Source organism: Lasioglossum baleicum, chromosome 6, assembly GCF_051020765.1.
Source record: "Lasioglossum baleicum chromosome 6, iyLasBale1, whole genome shotgun sequence".
Taxonomy (NCBI): Eukaryota; Metazoa; Arthropoda; class Insecta; order Hymenoptera; family Halictidae; genus Lasioglossum; species Lasioglossum baleicum.
The window spans coordinates 4,824,856-4,845,796 of NC_134934.1; the positions used below are offsets into that span (position 1 = coordinate 4,824,856).

The window sequence follows — 20,941 nt, forward strand, 5'->3', positions numbered from 1 at the left end:
TTGTTTTACTCGCGCGATACACCCTGTAGAAATAAGACACTACTTGGCGCGACACGCGGAATGCGTACCTGCGTACTATGTACGAGTTTAATCGTGGCAAACGCGTTGGATCGCCAATTTCTCTATTTCACTCGCCTCGGCTTCCACTTGCTGCAACTAAGTATGTTCCGCTCTTTGTAATTCCTCTTCGAATCCTTAAACTCCCTGAAACCCTGTATTCGAACCAAAAGTACAGGCTGCTTATTCTATCTATTCGATCTATCTTGACACAGTTGTATGACGCAGTAAAATGCGGAGCAAGTGGAAAATATTTTCTCGTAGCTTCTTCGTCCGTTACGCTCGAAAGGGAATCTACTAGGCTGATAAATTTGGATAAAAAAGAGTTTGCGCGCGATCGGAACGAGCGAATTAATTCGCCGTGACGCTCGACAAGAACACGCGTCGACTATGAAAGTGCACCGATTACACCGGTAATTACGCGGACGTTTAGTAATATACGGCATCTCTCCCTGCTCCGAGAGAAAAATAGAATTACTTATCACATTGTTACGCAACGCGGTTGCTTTCGGTGACTTGAACGCTTCGAAGCTGCAACAGCGATGACGTTGCTCCGTCGCGTCTCGCGTCTCCCGTCTCCCTTCGAGCCGTGACAATGGATCTCGGCGCATCTACGTCGACCGAATTCAATTTCTTTGTTCGGGACGAATTACCTCGTCGACCGTGTTCGTCGGATCTTATTCGAATCTTTCTAATGCGTCTTTGGTTGCGACACGTAATTATGTGTGTCCATATTTCAAAAATCAATTCCACGCTAATCGTGTGTATCGCGTTCGGCTAGGATTTACGAGCAGTGCAGGATAAAAATAGTAATAACGATGACGCACGATAATCGAGCATTGATATTCGTAACGCATTTAGATAAGTCTGACAACAAACTTGACCTTGAAGCTCCTCGTTCGTCGAATAAGCCGCCACCGTTTAAATTAAAGCCATCGACTATTATTTCGTGGTATTGTTATGGCGATCGGCGTAACGGCAAACGTGTTAACAGTGCCAATAAAGGGGACAGTCGTCTGCAGCTGCATCGCGATTATTCGAAAGAGTCGTGCGCACACATTCGATTCAATTGATTCCGATTTGCACAGCGTGTACGACCCGCTCGTAACGATGTATCAGGTACTTTTATTCTTCAGTGCTCTGGGAAGCTCCAAACTTTTTATTAAAGAACATACAATATTTTATATTCTGTTATAATACGCTTCGTTATAAACTATCATAGCAATACCGCAAGAAGAGCGTCGGTCACACGTCTGCACCTTCATTGCCAGAAAGTGAAGTTTAGTATAACAGAACAGCAAATACCAATGCTTTTGAGACTAGCTGCGCTGATCATGGTACTGCAGACGAAACAGTTCCCAAATAAATAAAGAGAAGTGTCTTTAAACTCTACTGAAAAGGGAGAAGACAACATACAAGGTCTCGGAAAGGAACTTTCCGACTGCTGTTTCTTGCGACAGAGGCAGACAATTTTTATTTTGTATACAAATCCACAGTCTAGTAATTATAATCATGCTTATTGTTACTGAATGTTATTGTCATTGATTTCTATTGATCGAAGAACGAGGCGCAACACAGCCAAGGCCTGGTTTAAAAAAAAGGCAAAAGTTGACCGGACGCTTGCGCGTTCGATAATGTAAATCTTTTCGAAAATTTTGGAACAAATCGCCTTCCATGGTGACCCGTTATGTCGGGGAATGCAGCGACTCGAGAAGCCGAGCTGAGCCGAAACGGCCCGAGCGGACTCCAAACCGCACAGTCTCTTCGATGTAACTCTGCTCGTCATGAATGTGGCGCAAAGCAATTCGATTCGATCCGGAAGGAAAATGTCGACTCGACGATTTCCGCGAGCCGAGATCGGTAAAAGTAAAAATGTCTCGCCGTTGCGACGCGACTGTTGTAACAACCGGTGACGCGCCGCTCGTGATCATCTCGGTTGCGTTCGCAGCACAAAATCTGCTAAGGGGCGCAGCGCAGCAGGTTGCAAAACGCTAGGCATCGTTAAAATTTCGTAATTCCACGATTACGGAACGAATCGTCTGCCGTTGCTTCTCCCCGATCGTCGTAGGAGCGCGACTCCCGCTGTCACAAACTTCCTAATTGCTATTAATTACTCTTGATTCGCACTCGCCAGCGCTATAATACGAAATCCATCGCTAGAAATAAACTGTGCATACTTATGCGAATTCACACACTTTTATAGCTTCAGGAATCGCTGAGAAAGAAAGGGTTTTATCTTCTAATAACGCTATATTAAGCGCCTCTAGCGTTTTATCTTTATATCGACTATAAACGCTAATTACCGCTCTCACGTATCGAGAGGCTGTAAGAATAAATGTAGACTCGCGTGATGGTTTTCCTAAGGAAACGTAAACTAGTCACTTTTAGCCTTTAGGGCAAAGCTGATCCTATGCGATGCTACACAGCGTCCGACGCGTAACCAAAGTTTCCGTCGCGATCGATTCGTCTCGCGTTTCGAGCACGATTGTTAAATGGGATCGTGATGCATGGAAAATTGCACTTTTTCGCTCGACAGAAATGATCGGTCGATCTCCGCGGAATGGGGATCTTCTGTGACGTAACGTAACGTAACGTATGTAGGACCGCGACCGGCCACCTCGAAAAGTAAATCCGCGTTGAATGCAAACAGCGAGGTTTCTATTTGCGGGGCCGGCCGACCTTAAGATATCGAAATACGCAGATCAGGTATCCTGTAAACGTATAGGTGTAGAGTGTAGACTGTAGCTGGTCGAACGAACAAGAAACGAATGGGAGAGCATAGATGTACCGGCTCGTTTCCGGGCCCCGCTCTAACGTCGATCCTAACGCGAACTCTCTTAACCCGATTCTTCTCCGACACGGTAAATTCCAACAATGTTCCTCGGTTTTCGGGCAACCGTTAATTTCCATAAGCCTAGAAGAAGTTTCTTGACGTATCATGATTTTTCATTAATTTCCCTTCCCTATCTTCTCGAATCCAACCAATTGTAAGTTTAGTAACAGTTAGGGGAATTGGACAGAGAATGACTAGAAAAGTATACGGAAATTGATTTCATTAGACTGCGGATTGAATGCATTTATGACAAAAATGAGAGAGTGTAATTTCAAACAGTAAATAAGAGATTACAAGAATGTATAAGAGTATCAATACATTTCCTATAGATTAATAATAACTGAACAGAGAAATAACTTTCTACTTACAATTAGTTCCTATGTCTTGCAATTCATGCATACAATTTTTATTTTGCATAAAGATCCGCAGTCTAATAATCATAATCATAAAATGAAGGACAATGTTAGGAATAATTTTCAATTCTACAGAATTTTTCGGTTCTGCTTAAAAAGACGATAACCTTTTTAATATTCGATCATACGATTTGAACTTTTTTGAGAAGTTAGAACAATTAGTTTGCTACGCAACGTGACAAAAATTTTGGAAAAAAATGGCAAGTTTTCGGAATTGCAGAGAAAATACTAAAAGTTGTATTTTGCAACTTTTTTATGTGGGCTTATTATTTTAATTAACACAGATCTAGAAAACTTATTTTTTAAATTTTCTATATACGTCCACATTAAAAAGTTGTGAAATGCAACTTTTAGTATTTTCTGTACAATTCTGACCAATTTCAATTTTCGAAAGAATTTCTTTTGACAACAATGTTGTAAATTAATTGCTCTATCTTCTCAAGAAAGTTCAAATCGTATGGTCCAATATTTAAAAAGTTATCGCTTTTTGGAGAGCGTCCGAATATTAATTGGAGTCGCTGTAGATGTTTGTTCAACGTTACTGTTAAAAATTGGACATTTCATACGCAACAGCTTAATATAAACAAGTATAATGAGATATGCCAGGTTTGTCCGCACTGTGCGACGCGAGGCCCGAATCGCCCGTTTCGAACGTACACCGAGAAGCGTACGGCCCTGATGTTGGGCCCGAGCGGCAATCCAGTGGCAAGCACACTCGTCCCGTCGCTCGACCGTTCGACTCGTTCGAGTCTCTGTCGTGAATCGCGATCTGCTGACGTTTCCTCGTCGAGAAGTCGAACCTGACATATCTTGCGGGTTTTTGTTTTTCGGATCGTGCTCAGGATTCCTCCTGCGTGTTCCACAGGATTCTAACGGCCTCGTGTCCTTCGTTCCGACAATCGTGTCCTCATAATGGATCCGCGACAGAATAATTCGCGATCAACGCTTATCGAACAGCGTCTAATAATCGATGTCGAATCGGTTCGCGTGCCACTGTGAAAACTCGACACTGGTTTCTCGTACTTATGACCGTGATCGAGGCGTGACTTGTGAATAAACTACTTTGTGGTTGTTGTTGTTGTTGTTGAATACGTGTTTAGTTTCCGTGTTTCCACGATCGACGCGTTACTCGTCCGTAATTTCCATTTACTTCGTCCACACTTTTTTTTTGGTTTAGGGTTTTCAGCATTCTTTCAGGTTCCTCGATCTAGAAACCAAGGGCGATCGAGGTAATTCAATTTTGTTCTCGTTATCGATTTTTCCATCCGCTTATTTTCGTAGAGGTATTTCGGTAAATTTTCCCGCGGCTTGTCCAGAAGGTATATTCCTTCGTGGTTGCGCGCGTGCCAATTACATGAAGGTTAGGTGACGTCTGATTGGGAGTCACGCTGCACTTCCGGGAAATAAGAATTTGATTCGAACACCGATTTCGTAGGATTATTTTCTAAAGTCGAAGAACGTCGACGTTTCGTTTTTAACCCTTTGCACTCGGAGATATTTGAAAATTAAACATTTCTTTCGATCTAGAATATTTCCATTCTCTATGACTTTCCCATTTTATGGATATGAAGTTGGTATAATATTTACCTCATACAATACCTATTTATATAAATGATTAGTAATTGATTAGACACCAATATATCTAATAAGCTAAACAATATTTTGAATAATGGTAAACGATTATTCAGAATTCACTGTGACCCTTATTCTTATATGTTGTACATAGTATTTACTACAATCATACTTTACTGTACAAATATTAAATGAATACAGCACGACTCGTTTTCCGTAATTTTATTCTAGTATCATAAAAAACTATGTGTTTGCAGGATCGCCGTGGCGAGTGGGCATCATGCCAGCCCCAAAGATGTCAGTAATCGGGGAGTCTATAAGACTGGTTCCTGCTGGTAGTCCAGCGTTGTTCGAATTGTCTGCCCTTGGTTTCAATGGTAACGAGATCGACGTTCAAATTATTGGTAAGCTTGCTGCGCCATGTACAAAATCTCTGCTTAACCCGGCAGTGTCCACATGGGACATCTTATATATCTTTTAAAAACATTAAGAAAGTGCCAAAAATGTTTTGATGCAGCAGAAAACATAGATGACTGGTCTGATAACTAGTTTGTGTATGGTGTATATGTATCTTATACTGTTATTTTAACAAAAATATCATAAATAAATGCTAGACTAAATATAAAACATTAAGTACAAATATTACTTTTCTCTGGAGGTCCACGAGCACCCCACGTGGACACTTTTGTTTCAGAAGTTTGCGTGGGCACTGCCAGGTTAAAGTAAAACCAATCTTTATGAGACAGCTTATCTTAAAGTATAACAATTTCTCCAGCTCCTTCTAAAAGGCATTTGCCAGCGAGGATAGAAGAAGAGCCTGGACGTCCCGGTGAGTTTCGCGTTGAATTCACACCGACCGAAGTGGGCAGTCATCTGGTGGAAGTGAGCATCGCGGGACAAAAGCTACCGGCAGGACCTCTCGTCGCCAAGGTGTACAATAGCAGTTTAATCCAAGTTACAGATGTACCCAGCGCTGTGGTGGGACATGCCTGCCAATTTAGAGGTATGAAATTTTGATTATCCTGGCAAAGCTAGATCCTAAAATGCTTGAACATGTTTCCATTCTTGAATTTTAGTTGACGCTAGCGCAGCTGGCGAGGGACAACTCGAAATCTCTATAAACGAAGGAGAAGTCCCGAATCACGTTCAAGTGGTAGGAGGAGGACGTTGTCTCGTCTCCTTCACTCCTGAGATTGCCAAGTCACATTACATAGACATCAAATTTAACGGAGAAGCAGTGAAGGGATGCCCATTTATTTGCAATGTTTCCGATACGAGCAGGGTAACGTTAAGTTTAAATCATCTGGAGTTGATTCCAGTCGATCAACCTGCCAGCTTCCATATGGGAGTCGACGGCAGTGGCAGCGCGGAACTAGCTGTTTCCGTAAGAGGTTGGTGGCAATTAGAAATCCCTATTTCACCTTTATATAAATACACGTGTATTTTAGTGCACGTTCAAAACCGTAATCTCTAGTGGCGATAGATCTAGATTGTCGTTGGTATGGAACAGGATATCGAGAAAGTTGATTTTTCAGGACCAAACAACGAATTACCCGTTAAAGTAACAGGTGACATAAAAAGTGGTTTCACGGCGGAATTCATTCCCAGAGACGTTGGTGTCCATTCGATCAGCGTCGAGTACAATGGTCATCCGGTAAATGGCACACCGTTCTTAGCCAAAGCGTTTAATGCCGATAAAGTATTAATCGGTCCCGTAGCCAGGGGCAGCGTCGGTCAGCCAACGCACTTTACCGGTACGTAAAGAAGAATTTCTTCGAAGAATAGAACGTCGAATGTGTCGAAATCGCGGGAGTCACTGAAATCCATCCTTTGTTTGTTCGACAGTCGATGCGAGTCAAGCGGGCGAAGGAAACTTGGAAATTACGATATCGGCTCGTAATCAAAATATTCCCACGCAAGTGACGCCACAGGGAAATGCTCGATTTTCGGTCAGCTTTGTTCCATTCGAGGCATGCGAACACGTAATTAATATAGCCTTCAATAAACGAACTGTGCCAGGCTGCCCGATCGTAACTCGGGTAGGTGGCGATAGTCATGTAACAGTGAGTGGGCAGGCATTAAGCAGTGCTGGATTAGGACGACAAAGCTATCTTACTGTTAGTAACGTTGCCGGTAGCTTAGAAGATTTAGAAGTGAACGTTGAAGGTAAATCCGTTTTCGTTTCTCATTATTATAGACATGGTCTATGTATAATCTATAATATGTATACGTCGCATGTGTATCAAATCAAAGTTTGATCTGCGTTATTATCGCACAAATATCGCTACTTCCACATCGACATCGTACACTTTGTGACTGTCATTTCTTCAAATCTAATATCCCCAGCCAACGTTACAAGATAATTAAGAGTTTCTGCACAAACGGTTCTGCCGACGACCGAAGAGAGAGCACTTTCTATGTTCCATTTGACACGTTTGTGTGTGAGATATTTTTTTTTTACCTTTTGTCCTACCTCGATTATGGTGGAAATTTGCACGAAACTGTGCCTCTGTGTGTGTGTTGAATGTCTTCTTAATCTCCAGCTTGAGAGCAATTCTCTCTTTGTTGCAGGTCGGCCAGCTTTCAGACTACGACATTACTAGACTTCTCAAACAAAACTAATCTCATTCTTACCTTAATAGTGGAGTACTTTTAAACAAATTGGTGGTGGGTTTTCTAACTTGTTCTTCTATCCGTATTCGAATAGTTTCTTATGCTTCTCCCGTGATTTCTAATCGGTGGTTACCATGTCAGAGTATTATAAAATATGGGCTTTGGTTTCGCTTTGGCGGATAAATACTGAAACGGTGTCTAACGCTTCGTAATTTTTCTTCTATCGATCTAATCTATTGGCTGAACCAAGCAATCGTGCGTATTTGTATATTTCTCATGACAGCCATCCTTCTGGTGCTATATCGTAGAATTACCGATAGTTTCGCGTTAATCATTAAGTATTATGGTATAATGGTACAAATATTATCGAGTTCGATATTCGTGTACAATGTAGCGCTTTTATCCAATGTGCCAACTATTCCCTATTACCCATTACCCATTACTACTTACAACGTTAGTTTAACAACGCGTGTAACTATAAACAGATCAGCAATGCATAAATCGATCTCTAGTTTAGTGGTTCCATTCTATTCTAGTTTAGTGAAATCGAGTCGATTCCGGAAACGGTTAGCTTGTTTCTTTCGCGTAATAACTTGACTGTGTTTTTTTTATTCAATAACACGCAACAGACATACGAGTAGAGTTAACCAAGTATTAATCGCAAATTGTCTTAATAGGAGCAAACTAATGTTTTTTATCGAATTACTGGCATTTTGTCATAACAACTCATACATTGCTTTCGTAATCGAGCATCTTAACAGCTAAGATTGAATAAGAAAAGAAGTTGTTGGGCTCGCGTAAATCCCGATCGTCAACTTTTGGTTAACGCCCCCAGTAGTCGGCTTATCTGAATTGTATCAAACAACTAACCGGCGGACTTGTTAGGACCCAATGGACAGGCCGTACCAGCTCAAGTCACTGACAACAAAGACACGACGTGCAGCGTGGCGTTTACGCCAAGAGTAGTCGGTGAACATAGAATTTCGGTAAGCCATCGGAATGTTCCTGTGGTCGGCAGCCCGTTCAGCTGTAAAGTTTATGACGTAACCGCTATCAAAGTGAAGGATGCTAAACACGGTGTCATTGGAATGCCTGTAACTTTCTTAGGTATGGACTCGCCTTTATGACGCATCGAATAACGCATACCGAACAATGTGTCTATATCACGCAGTTTGTGCTTGCTTCTCGCTGCAGTTGAAACTAGTCAAGCAGGACCAGGAAATTTAGAGGTGACGGTGAACGGTGGTCGCGTGCCTACGTCCGCTCAAGCTCAAGGTCCGCACACGTACGCGATATCATTCACGCCTAGAGAGTCCATTGTGCACACCGTCGATTTGCGATTCAACGGGGAAGATGTACCTGGTAGTCCTTTTAGTTGTCAGGTACGGTCACGCGCAACTGATCAGCTTTCTGCTTTCTCTTGATTTCGACGCGATCTCATCCGAGCTAAATATTTTCCTCGACGACGATGCTACAGGTCAGCGACACGGCTAAAGTAATAGTGACCGAAGGACTGGAGAAAGTATCTGTGAATCGGCTAACAACCTTCACAATAGAAGCGGACGTCTCCTTCGGAACACCCGCTGTAGAAGTTCTTTCACCTACTAGAGAGAGTTTACCGATTCACGTGAAGCAGAGCGGCCATGGATGTTACACCGCAGGCTTTACTCCAAAAGATGTTGGTACGTTCCGATAAACGTCTTCCCGCGAAACAACACTGCAAAACGTGCACTACAGAACCCCTTTACTTCTAGGTGATCATAGCGTCGAGGTAAAGTTGAGCGGATCGCATGTGGAAGGAAGTCCATTTTTAGTGAAAGCTTACAATGCGGACAAGGTAAAGGTGACGGATATAAATAGCGGTGTTGTCGGGAAACCAGTTTTCTTCAGCAGTGAGTAACACGATTTTACTCGGTTTTACTCGATTGATTTGACTCGAATCGATTGATCCGTTATCTTTGAATTCCAGTTAACGCCAGCCAAGCAGGTGCTGGCAATCTTGAGATCATTGTTGCCGTGAACGGTAAAAATGTTCCGAATTACGTTCAAAGCGAAGGAAACGCCAAGTTCAGGGTCAATTTCAAGCCACAGGAAGCTGCCGTTCACAGTCTTAGCGTTCGTTTTAACGGGGAACCAGTTCCAGGTGAGCAATGAGCTACAACACCTTCGAATGTAACTCTTTTGACTGTGTAAACCCTACTTTTTCATACAGGTTCACCGTTCAGCTGTAAAGTAGTCGGAGCTGGTCAGGCAATAATCGCGGGTCACAATTTAAAAATGGGAGCCGTGAAGCAGTTGATGTCTTTCACGGTGGACCCGCAAGCTCCGTCGATGAATTGTGATGTGATCGTAATGCCGCCATCCGGTATATCTATTCCCATCACGATAGAACCTGTCGATGGAAAATACAACATCAGCTTTGTACCCACGGAAGTAGGCAGGCATAACATCAGCGTGTTAGTGGATTCCGAGCATGTGAAGGGATCTCCTTTCGCCTGTAACATTTACGATGTTACCAAGGTAAAGCTTTTCCGATGTTACGATATTACCAAGGTAAAGCCGGTCATTCTGAAAGTCTTCGAATGAAACAGGTTCACGTGTCTGGTCTTACGGAAGCACTACTAGGTCAAGCAACTACGTTTACGGTCGATGCTGCTGAAGCTGGCGAAGGAACTTTGGAATTGGTAGTGAGTACGGAGAACAACACCGTTAAAGCTGAGGTAGTCGCCTGCGCTCGTGGATTGTACGATGTCACCTTCGTTCCGCAAACTACTAGTACACATTACGTGAACATTAGCTTCAACGATGACAATGTACCAGGTCGGTGACTCGATGTTGCGTACGATTAAATATCTGCGACAAAGTTATAACTCTTTCATTGTCGCGTATCAGGGAGTCCATTCAAGTGTCCAGTAGTCAGTACAATGATGGATGGGCCATCCATAATTCGAGTTGGCAATACAGCGTATATGGACTTGGAAATGTCGGGATTAGAGGGTCCTGTGTCTGCCGAAGTTACCGGTAAATATCTCCTCTTCTATTACTATTTGGTCGGAAATAGATATACATACGCTGAAACCCCTTTAATATCGCATATTAAAATGTTGCGAGTTATTAGGTCCCGACGGTATAATCATTCCATGCACATTGACGAAATTATCGTCCCATCTGTACCGAGTCGAAGTCCGAACGCGACAGGTTGGAACGTATAGCGTGATTTTCAGCGATGGTCATAAGATAATTAGTTCTCAAACGCTTCAAGCTTTCGATCCTGGAAAAGTAACGATCAAAGAAGTGTCGGACGTAGTGTGTCATCGTCCTGGAACTATTATAGGTATGATCCTTGTAACGTATTTGTAGATTTTTACACGTGTAGATGGCGTATGTACAAAGTAAACATAAAATGTAATTGCAGTGGTTGCGTCGAAAGAAGCTGGACCTGGAAAACTATGCGTGAATGTGCGTGCTGCCGGCGCCGACGTTGACAGCATAGTCAGAGAAGGAGAAAATGGCTTTTACGAAATAGTGTTTCATCCAACGCGAGCCGCTCCGCACAGAGTTCACATAAAATACAATGAAGTTCACATTGCAGGTTCGATAATTACCTTGCTCTACTTGCATGCTTAATTGCTCGTCACGTCTCTTTGTTCACTTTCACCGATTTGCTGCGGTTGTTCTGTTGCTAGGAAGTCCGTTTGACGTAACCGTGCGAAGTCCTACCGGAGGACGAGAAGTAACCGCAACAGGATTGGGACTGTACCAATCGTGTGTTGGCAAAGTGACTTCATTCACGATCGAAACGTTAGGTCGTCAGGGAAAAGAATTCGACGTTGTAATCAGCGGACCACAGGGTAATGCTGTTCCAGTTCGGTGTTACCAGCATCGCGATGGAAATCTACTCGCCGAATTCACCACAAACACCGTCGGTGTGTAATTTCTGTCGAATCCGATTGAAAATTTTGACGCGATTAACACTCCGATCGGCTTGGAAAACAAGGATTTCTTCTGCTTTTAGGAACATACAAAATCGATGTTTTGCAAGGTGCTAAACCGGTTCTGGGTTCACCATTTTTCTGTCAAGCTTTCGACGTTACCAAGGTGAAACTGCAAGAACTGGGTCCGATGACAGTGTCCGTGCACGATCATATCGCATTTAAGAGTAAGCACAATAAACTAATTAATACGGGGAAAAAAAGATTTTGTTCTTACTATCGTGTTATCACCCACCGTTGCAGTAACGAAGACAGACGCTGGAATGGCAGACTTGGATGTGACCGCAACGAGTCCTCTGGGCCAAGAGCTTCCGTTACAGGTTACACCGTTAAACGATGGCGCTGAGATGGTGGAATTTTCTCCCAGCGCACCTGGCACCTACATGATCAACATTACATATGGTAAGGTCATCCTGTGGTAGGTACATTAAGGGGGTAAACTCTCGTTCGAGGGGTTGCAAGGGTGCGGGATGCGCCTTCCCATTTCTCGGTAATGTAAACGATGGGGTTTTTTAGTAGTCAAAAACTCAAGATAAAAGACCAAGTCTTATTTTTATTATTACGTTTCGTAAACTCTAATCTAGTATATTAAAAATGTTAAGTTTAAAGAGAGGATAAGAATATGTAGATAATTAAACTAGATTTAAAAATAGGACTTTTGAGGGCGATTGCAGCCCAGATTGATCTTTTATCTAGCGCCTTTAACTACTGAAAAACCCCATCTTAGCATTATCGAGAAATGGGAAGGCGCATCCCGCACCCTTGCAATCCTAGAAACGCCTACCCCCTTAAGTCGAAGGGTAGGGGACTACCGCTCGCGTTTTGAGAATAATTGCTAACAACTATACACGCAGGAGGATGTCCTATACCTGGTAGTCCATTGGCATGCACGGTCGATGCCGCTGGACAAGCGCGCGCGAAAGGCGAAGGTTTATTGAGTGGCCACGTGGACAAAGCAGCACATTTTATCGTAACCGGCACGAGAAGTCCTCCGGCAGTTCAAGTATGTGTTTCGAGAACTTTTCGTAGTAGATCGATCGAAACGATCAAATTCTTTTTTTATGGGTATACGGGTAAACCAATTAGCGCGTGTGTCGTGTAGGTGGACGGTCCGGATAGTGTTTCGAAAGCAGTCGTCGAAGCAGGTGCTAATCCAGGCACCTGGAACGTGTCTTACGTTCCGTCCGAAGTTGGAGTATTCGATATTCGAGTTGTCTCTGCTGGACAACAACTTCCAGGATCTCCTTGGCATCCGAAAATCATAGACACGCGAAATCTTCGCGTTATCGGTAAGCAATGAGATTCAAGAAGCATCATAGAACTCGACGAGGCTAATTGTATGTATTTTTGGCTTTTAAGGTGGTTGGCCAGCCGTGTGCGACGAGATTGGACGTTTGAAATTACATCCATCGAACAAAATTAGTTTCGATACCGCTGAAGCTGGCCCAGGTGAACTTAGCGGAAAGATAGGAGATCAAACATTATCGTTTGAAATGACCTCGAACAATAGACTGAAGCTGATTCTACCGCAGATAAACGGCGGAGAGCATCGTTTAGAAATATTATTTAACGGTGTACCATTCCCAGGAGCACCGAAATTGGCTATAGTTCAAGATTTAGAGGTGCGCGATGCAAAGAGTTCGCGCAAACTTGTTACCGATAGCTACATTGCGGATCTTTATGCATTTATAAATTCAAAATTGTTTGGAAAATTTAAAAAATTCAAGATGTCAATAAATGATTTTTCCTCTTTTAAATAATTGGGGGGGGGGGGGGGGGAAATAACATTCAATTTAGTTTCTACTTCTTACAATCGATGCAGACAATTTTTATTTTGCATAAAGATTCGCAGTTTACCGGTAGCGCAAGGATTTTACTTTTATTTTACTTTGGTTTCCAGCCACCTGTGCAAGACACAAGTCGTGTATTGCTAAGGGGGAGAGGGTTGACGTCGGCAAAGTGCGGTGAAGAAGTTAGTTTCACGATAGACGGGTCTCAAGCCGGTAGCGGAACGCCGAAAGTTCAACTTTTCTCGCCGACCAACGAACTGAACGTGATGCTGCAACATTTAGGTGAATACCTTTGTCATTGTTTCAACGATCGTAACTCATCCTGGTTACGTAATATTTTCTCCTCAGAATGATGATGTATCTGATTTCACGCTCGCAGGGGACTTTGTTTATCGTGCAAGTTATATACCTCTAACTCCCGACCCTCTGTTAATGACCGTATCATGGAACGGAAGACAATTGAAAGGATGTCCCCTGCAGATCAACGTAACAAGCGCGGCTGACGCGTCACGTGTTATCTGCTCTGGCGATGGACTGAAACACGGTATCGTCGGCCAGGAGATACGAAGTTTCATCGATACTCGACGCGCAGGACCAGGTAGGTAGCTTGTGCTTAGGACTGAGAATTCCTTACCGGTCAATATATTTGAAGAGAATATTTTTCGATGTCCAGGTGAGTTGACGGCACACTGTGTCGGTCCACATAAAGTGGCTTACTGTGAATTGTACGATCACGGAGACGCCACTTTTACCTTGAACGTTAAACCTCAAGAGGCTGGACGTCACGCGTTGACGATCAAGTATGCGGGAGAACATGTCCCGGGTTCGCCGTTCACATTACGCGTTTCCGGTGCTCCGGATGCTTCAAAGGTAACGTAGACGCCATTAGCGTTCAGAAACGTAAGGAATGTAGAAATACACTACTGCTCAAAAGTATTCGGACACTTCCTCTTTCTCTACAAAACGTAGGTTAAGTTAGTAGGAAAAATATTTTGAACAATTTTGTTACTTGTAATTATTATTATTATGTATATTGTGGTATTATAGCACCAGTAGAATTTATTTTTATGTACAAATTATATAATGAAAATGCAATAATACAAATTTCCATCCACAAATACGAAACTAGTGAAACGGTCTCGGTGCTTGAAAGGATTTCAAGTTTCACATTGTTTCATTGCTAAGGTGCAGATCGAGTTCAGAGAATTTTTCGATACAATTACTAATAGAATAAAAGACTAATAGAAAGATTACCGCGATTAGTGCAAGCGGTAATATTTGATCGCGGTGGGTCCGATGAGTCCCATATGTAATTCTAGTCTAATATTGGTAAGTACCCAGATAGTTCTTAACTTAAAACGTTAGATATTCCATAAGAAAGTAATTAAGATCGATTTTAGTCACTATTTTAGATGCTTAAGTAACTCTTATGCGTTGCTGTTACACATATCGCAAGTGTCCGGATATTTTTGAGCGGTAGTGTATGTATTCAAGTTAAATGAGTCGAATGAAACACGAAGAAATCGTCTTCACGAAACAGGTACGTGTGTACGGACCAGGAATCGAACACGGAGTGCTGGCGACATTCCAGTCGCGGTTCATTTGCGACACTCGCGGCGCCGGTGCTGGCCAGCTCACGGTCAGAGTTCGTGGACCGAAAGGGGCGTTCAGAGTGGAAATGCAGAGGGAGACGCAGAAGGATCGTATAATTCTTTGTCGGTACGATCCGACGGAACCAGGCGACTATAGGGTCGAAGTTCGTTGGGCAGGCGTCTTGGTTCCGGGTTCCCCGTTCCCGGTTAAGATCGTTGATACACAAGATGAACTATTGATGTTGACGCAGGTAAACACGCGCACCAGTTTCGACCAAGATCCAAACTCTACTAAGGATTGTTAATTTCAGGGTGGAGACAATTATTCGACGGGACATCACACGATCTCGTCATGGCGTGGATCGCAAGCTATGCTGTAAGAAAATTGCGTATAAAGTTGTTATTATTTTTTACGGACTAATAATATATTTTGATAATATATAATTATATTGTAACTTATCTAAATGTTTGCAATAAAATCGATATTTTGACAAGTCTCGTTACACCGATAACGATGCTTCGGTGATTTTCTAAATAAAAACTCATTTATTTTACATACACACGATATAACAAGGAATCGTAGAACACTGTATATACAGCCAACCGCAGCTTCGGAACGGTACGAAAATATAATATAATATGTTACATCGTATACAGCATAACATTCTATCAACGTTTTTTCTTTTTCTCCAGCTTGCTGAGTTCTCTGAACACGTGTTTCTTCATTTCCTTTTGTCTGTTCAGTTTTCGCGCTTCCTCCGCGGAAATTTGAGCCTGATATGCCTCGATTCTCTTCTTCATGGCTACCTTCAGCTGTTGCTGTTTGTGAGCGTAATTGGTTTTGATCATTTGCATCAGCCTTGCCACCCTCTCTTCCTTGGGTTCCCGCACTACCGCCACCCTACCGTCCTTGAACGTTGGCTTGCGCTTTCCAGGGATCTTTGGCTTATCCTTGTACGGAAGCTCCTTCTGCAGACTTCGAGGAATAGATAACGGTCTAAAGACCGCTGGTTCCCTCTCGATGCTCGTGTACATCGAATCCGTGTTGGCTGGCTTGCGAATATTTCTTTCCCGCTTCAGCTGTCCCGTCGTTTTCATTCCTTGCCAGCGGTTCTTCTCGTCTGGCGGAAGCAATAGCGATGTGACAGGATTATAGAATTTCGGGACATCGACCTTGTACCAGGTGCGGCAAAAAACGATGTCGCTCAGAAGTATTTTGTCCTCGAACGTTGCCCGGAAACTACCCTCCGGTTTCGACACGGCTTTCTTTATCTGACCACGTATACCTGACACCGTCTTTATCTTGGCACCCTCGAACTTTGCCACCTCTAGGGCGCTGTTGAACATGTCCTTGATGAACGCGGTCTTCTTGTAGATCTTCAACGGAACGCCGGTAAGTTTAAGCTTCTTCATGATCTGCGTACTTTTGTCCATCTCAACGATAGAACCGGTCGCCGCTATCCTGAATCCCGGCGCTCTAGTAGCGACGTCTTGTACAGCCAAAACTCCGGTGCTCTGTGGCGTTATAGGACCCCAAAAGTGCGCCATGCAGGCAACGTGTTCCGGTGTGTACTTTAACATTCTGCTTCTCAAGTTATCCTCCAGCTTGGAGAAGATCGGAAGCGTCTGAAATCGTCTCCACCCCACGGAAATGATTAACGGATCTCTGCTCTTCAGGATCTTCGAGTACCATCGGTGCTTTTTGATCCTTGTCTGCACGTATCCTATGTTCTCTTCACCGTGTAAGAGACCACCGATGATCAGCGGATACGTGGGATCCAGATGAGCGATTAGCTCGTAAGGCACGTTCTCTAACTCGACGCGGACGTACATGCCAGGGCGATACCCTTCCAATTGAACCCGAACGTCGTCCTCCACTCCCTCGAACTCCGACTTGTTCAGATTCGCCTGCCTCTCTACCTCCGACTTCAGATCGTCGTAATAAGTTTTCGACTCGCCGTTATCGTATTCCATGTCAAACTGTTCCTTCAACTTCTTCTTCTTCTCCATAAGCTTCTTCTTCTCATCGATTTCATCGTTTGTTGGCTCCTTCGGCGCATCCGTTTCGTATTTCTCTCCAGTTTCCAAATCCTCGAAATCCCCGTAGACATCCTGGTCGTCCAAATCGTCCAATTTCAACAGCTCCTCGGCGTCTTCCGATTCCTTCCATTTTCCCGTCACGAAACGATTTACCACGAGCAACTTATTTTCTTCTTCCAACCAATCTCGCGGCTCTCCCGGAAAGAACACGCATTCCTCTTGATTCTGCAGCTCTCGTTCTTGGATCTTACGCTTCTGCTGTTCCTGCACCACACGAAAGATACCGCCAATCTCGTTCTCTTGATCCTCCTCCTCCTCTTTCCCTTTTTCTTTCTCGTCCTCTATTTCTTCAGTGGGATTCCTCTTGTCGAATACTCCGTACACCAGCTTCATCAAGTTCTTGTTGCCGCGTTGACGATTCTCGAATGCGGTCTTAGCTTTCTCGGTCAAATTTGTTTTCCACTTTAATTCGTCCACGATTTCCTCGCTCGCATCGTTCCCATCCTCGTCCTCCTCCGATGATTCTTGCGAAAAATTCATTTCGTCTTCTCCTTCCTCGTCGTCATCGTCGTCGTCGTCCTTCTTAAGTCCGGCGCGCGAATCCTCATCGCTCAGGTCGTCGAAGCTCTCGCTGTCGCTATTCGGTTGTTTGTTACGTTTGTTAGAGTTAGCGTTTAGAGAATCCAATGCTTCCGCGATCTTATTCTTGATCTTTATGTCGGACTCTTTGCTCATCGAATGATAAACTTCCGGGTTGCTCGATGCATCTGCAAGCCGAAAAGCGTCCATGGATTTTTGTTTCCTTGCGTCTAAATCATCATCGTTGTCATCCAAGTCTAAATCGTTCGATGAACTCTTTATCTTCTTGACGATTCTAGATCCGCCACTCGTCTTCTTTCTCTTTACACAGTTTCCATTCGGTTTCCCCTCGTCCTCGCTTTCTTCTTTCGGTTCTTCATTGTCGGTACCGTCGTCTTTATTTTCGTTATCGAGTTCGTTCTCGCTTTCCTCTCCCGACTCGTCGTCGTCGTCCTTGTCCTCGCAATCCTGCGAATCAGGGAACAAAACTTTTCTTCTAATTCGATCGCCATCGATTACGGTTTCGCCGACGTAATTGCCAAAAGATTCCTCGAAGTCCTCTGCCTTGATCGGAGCAGCGTCGCTAAACAGTTGTAGCTCGCTGTGCTGTAACTTCTGATCGAGAGTCTCTCGAGTGTCCATCAATGCTCCGACTAGACCTGTATCCTCCTCCTTGTGAGAATGACTGCCACCTAACTCTACGTAAACGGCATCCTTGTCGTAGACTATTCCACCCACGCCCGAAAATGGTGCGTAAATTAAACGTTCCTTTTCTACCAACGCGCGTTTCTTTAGCTCTTCCGGCAAGGGACAGGGGTCCGAAAGAAAACTGACATCCTTGATTTTTAGATCGCCGCACCCTGGAATGTGTATGGAAGTTTCCTTGTTCAGAGGAACTCCCCTCACATACCTACAAAAAACGATACAAAATAGTTGCTAAATCGTAACATACAGTGCACTGTATATTTTTAATGTATACCAGAATCTTTACATACCCATACAAACTTATCGTTCTATCGGTTTTTGGATTTTGTCTAATCGATTCCGGGGGAGTCAAATCTTCCACTCTATCCGTCAGAATGTAGGGATGCGTACTGCGCCAAGTCAGAGGCCTAAATTTCATGACAGATATGAACCTAGCCAAGTTTTTCACCTCTGTTCGTAAATATTCTCCGTGGAGTAATCCAGAAAGGTAAAACAATTTTGCTCCGGCATACACTTCGGTCCAAAATCGTTGTTTCAACATTTTCTTGTTTTTTTTCAATTGTTTAGCATTCTTTATCAGGTCCAGATGGGTCAAAACTCCCATGATCCTTGGCATTCCATGAACCTGACATATATTCAAAAACTCGAAAATTTCCATTTCAAAACCGAAAGAGCCATCTATTAACAACAACACCAAATCGGCCACTTTCGCTATGTCTATCATACAGTTGATATCATTGTTGCATTCAATAAAAGTGATCCTTCTTTTCTTGCTTGAAACAACAGTAACCGGACCTACTATATTTGCCAATGGTTGTCTCACGAAACTCTTAATCAAACATTGAATTACTAAAGATTTTCCTACCTTTGGAGGACCGACTACAGCAACCAGAACCGGAGGTGGTTCCAAAGGTGTTCTGTCCACCAAAGGTATGTGTTGTTTCTTAGTTTCTATATCTTGCTTACGTCTGAAACGCCTTTCTGCTTTAATAGCGGAATTAAACGTAAACGCCTTTGGATTTTTCTGTTTATCCGTTAGCTCTTGAACATGTTCGTTCTTCGCCTTCTTTTTCACAGCTTTGCGACCGGCGTTCCGTTCTCTGTGAGTCCTGTGACTTACTGTACCTTCCATTTCGTTTGCCATTTTCAGTTTCTTTTTGCAATCGTTTGATCGATCAAATACTTATATTACACTAGAAAGATGCGTATACTCCAACCACCTCTCGACTTCACTCGCATGTTCCGACAGATATCTAGGTTATGTGATGTTTGAAATCATGGACCTATTTGAAATGCGGCTCCATTCGTAACAAAATCTCCTCTTACCGGAAGTATTTGGTACTGAACATGCAAAAACCGTGCGAAATAATCGCAGAATGTTTCACAGTTTCTATAGTTTCAAATTTTATCATACTCGATACAACGCTGAAGGTGTAAAGTGTAAACACGCGGTAACTGAACACGTTGAACACGTGATACCGACGTAATGTCAAAAAGTAGGGATACAAGTTGTATGTTGTGTCCCTACTTCTTTGATAATAATTGATATTGAATATTCGAAACAGTATAAGGTTTGAAATCAATTCACTTTAGAGAACTTTGAAAATGAAAACGCGCGAATATGCACATGTGAAATTCACATTGTGAATTCTTCTGCTTAGGCTTAGGCCACAAGATGCCACAACCCCGACAGCACAGTCTGCCCGAGCCCACCGTCGGACCCAGCTAGCCGAGCCCCAGCCCGACACGTTACGGGCTAACGCAATGCTTGGCTCAGCGTTGAGACCAAATCAGGACGATTTAGCCTGGCCCCTGTGCACAAAAGGGCGCGATTTTCACCTGCCGGGGGCTCGAGCCCAGAGCCTGACGGCCGGGCTGGGATTCAGCCTGTTTTTGAGAGGGCAGCACGGTATCACACTAATGTGGCCAATCAGTGCTTCGATTGGGCCCAACTTTTCTCGCGCATGCGCGACACAGGGCGGGTCGCATCAATGTGGCAGTACTTTGCAAATGCGTAGCAGTCTCCCTTGTTACCGACAAAAGTATAATAAGTTAATAAATAAGACCTTTGAGGGCGATTGCTGCCTAGATTGACCTTTATTTGGCGTTTTTGACTACTGAAAAAACCCGTGTTTGTATTATCACGCAATGAGAACGCGAATCCCGCACCCTTGCAATCTTGCAAATCGGCTGAATCCTAGCCCGGCCGGCAGGCCCTGGGCTCGAGCCCTCGGCAGGCGGAAAACGCGCCCTTTTGTGCACAGGGGCCAGGCTGAAACCGAGCCGGTGTGCCGTCGGGGAAGATAAGACGAGGTACAGGAGTAGACCAATCAGTGATGAGTAGACTGCGAATCTTTATGCAAAATAAAAATTGTCTGCATCGATTGCAAGGAATAAAAACTAAATTGAATATTAATAGAGGAGAAATCATATGTTGAAATCTTCAATTCTTAAAATTTTTCAACAATTTTGAATTTGATCTTCTCAATTTTATATATATATCGTGTGCTTTCCAAAAGCAGTAACGCATATCTACCCAGCCAACCAAAAATCTAAATTTGGTCGACCTCCTGTGCGCGCATATGCCGAGCTAGTGTCGACCGTAGGACCAGAGTTTGGACATGGGCATGAGGTCGGCATCAGGTCGGCACGAATCGGCCGAATGTGCCTTTGTGGCAGCACTGTCGCACTGATGTACCGCATGCCGAATATCGTTTTACAGGTGAAACAAACAATTCCAATGCCGCTTTTGCAA

General features: G+C 43.6%; 2 protein-coding genes across 4 annotated transcripts in view; one reads left to right on the forward strand and one right to left on the reverse strand.

Moving 5' to 3' along the window:
- Positions 1 to 15,356, forward strand: part of Jbug (filamin-type immunoglobulin domains fbug) — a 29,043-nt gene extending 13,687 nt beyond the window's left edge. Inside the window, exons 15-40 of one of the 2 annotated variants that reach the window (XM_076425987.1) lie at positions 5,133 to 5,279; positions 5,651 to 5,878; positions 5,952 to 6,266; positions 6,411 to 6,629; positions 6,721 to 7,041; positions 8,374 to 8,595; positions 8,683 to 8,870; positions 8,966 to 9,170; positions 9,243 to 9,380; positions 9,458 to 9,631; positions 9,701 to 10,008; positions 10,080 to 10,308; positions 10,381 to 10,509; positions 10,607 to 10,822; positions 10,904 to 11,080; positions 11,175 to 11,414; positions 11,504 to 11,647; positions 11,724 to 11,882; positions 12,335 to 12,483; positions 12,583 to 12,769; positions 12,840 to 13,102; positions 13,381 to 13,552; positions 13,650 to 13,868; positions 13,944 to 14,140; positions 14,811 to 15,113; positions 15,174 to 15,356. In XM_076425987.1, coding sequence (XP_076282102.1) covers positions 5,133 to 5,279; positions 5,651 to 5,878; positions 5,952 to 6,266; positions 6,411 to 6,629; positions 6,721 to 7,041; positions 8,374 to 8,595; positions 8,683 to 8,870; positions 8,966 to 9,170; positions 9,243 to 9,380; positions 9,458 to 9,631; positions 9,701 to 10,008; positions 10,080 to 10,308; positions 10,381 to 10,509; positions 10,607 to 10,822; positions 10,904 to 11,080; positions 11,175 to 11,414; positions 11,504 to 11,647; positions 11,724 to 11,882; positions 12,335 to 12,483; positions 12,583 to 12,769; positions 12,840 to 13,102; positions 13,381 to 13,552; positions 13,650 to 13,868; positions 13,944 to 14,140; positions 14,811 to 15,113; positions 15,174 to 15,242 — 5,318 coding nt within the window. In that variant the 3' untranslated portion in view covers positions 15,243 to 15,356. Of the gene's footprint in view, positions 1 to 5,132; positions 5,280 to 5,650; positions 5,879 to 5,951; positions 6,267 to 6,410; positions 6,630 to 6,720; positions 7,042 to 8,373; positions 8,596 to 8,682; positions 8,871 to 8,965; positions 9,171 to 9,242; positions 9,381 to 9,457; positions 9,632 to 9,700; positions 10,009 to 10,079; positions 10,309 to 10,380; positions 10,510 to 10,606; positions 10,823 to 10,903; positions 11,081 to 11,174; positions 11,415 to 11,503; positions 11,648 to 11,723; positions 11,883 to 12,334; positions 12,484 to 12,582; positions 12,770 to 12,839; positions 13,103 to 13,380; positions 13,553 to 13,618; positions 13,869 to 13,943; positions 14,141 to 14,810; positions 15,114 to 15,173 lie in introns of those variants that run through there. The other variant, XM_076425988.1, reaches the window with a different exon arrangement.
- On the reverse strand, positions 8,681 to 19,803 carry LOC143209819 (ribosome biogenesis protein BMS1 homolog). Of its 2 annotated transcripts, XM_076425995.1 has the most exons (3): positions 19,052 to 19,193; positions 18,477 to 18,959; positions 8,681 to 18,391 (listed from the first exon to the last, which is right to left on the reverse strand). In XM_076425995.1, the coding sequence occupies exons 2-3, from the start codon at positions 18,908 to 18,910 to the stop codon at positions 15,532 to 15,534; spliced, it is 3,294 nt and encodes a 1,097-aa protein (XP_076282110.1). In that variant the 5' UTR covers positions 18,911 to 18,959; positions 19,052 to 19,193; the 3' UTR covers positions 8,681 to 15,531. The 2 variants fall into 2 exon arrangements, with proteins under 2 accessions (XP_076282110.1, XP_076282109.1); XM_076425994.1 differs by having other exon boundaries at positions 18,477 to 19,803.
- Between the last annotated feature and the right edge of the window lie 1,138 nt (positions 19,804 to 20,941).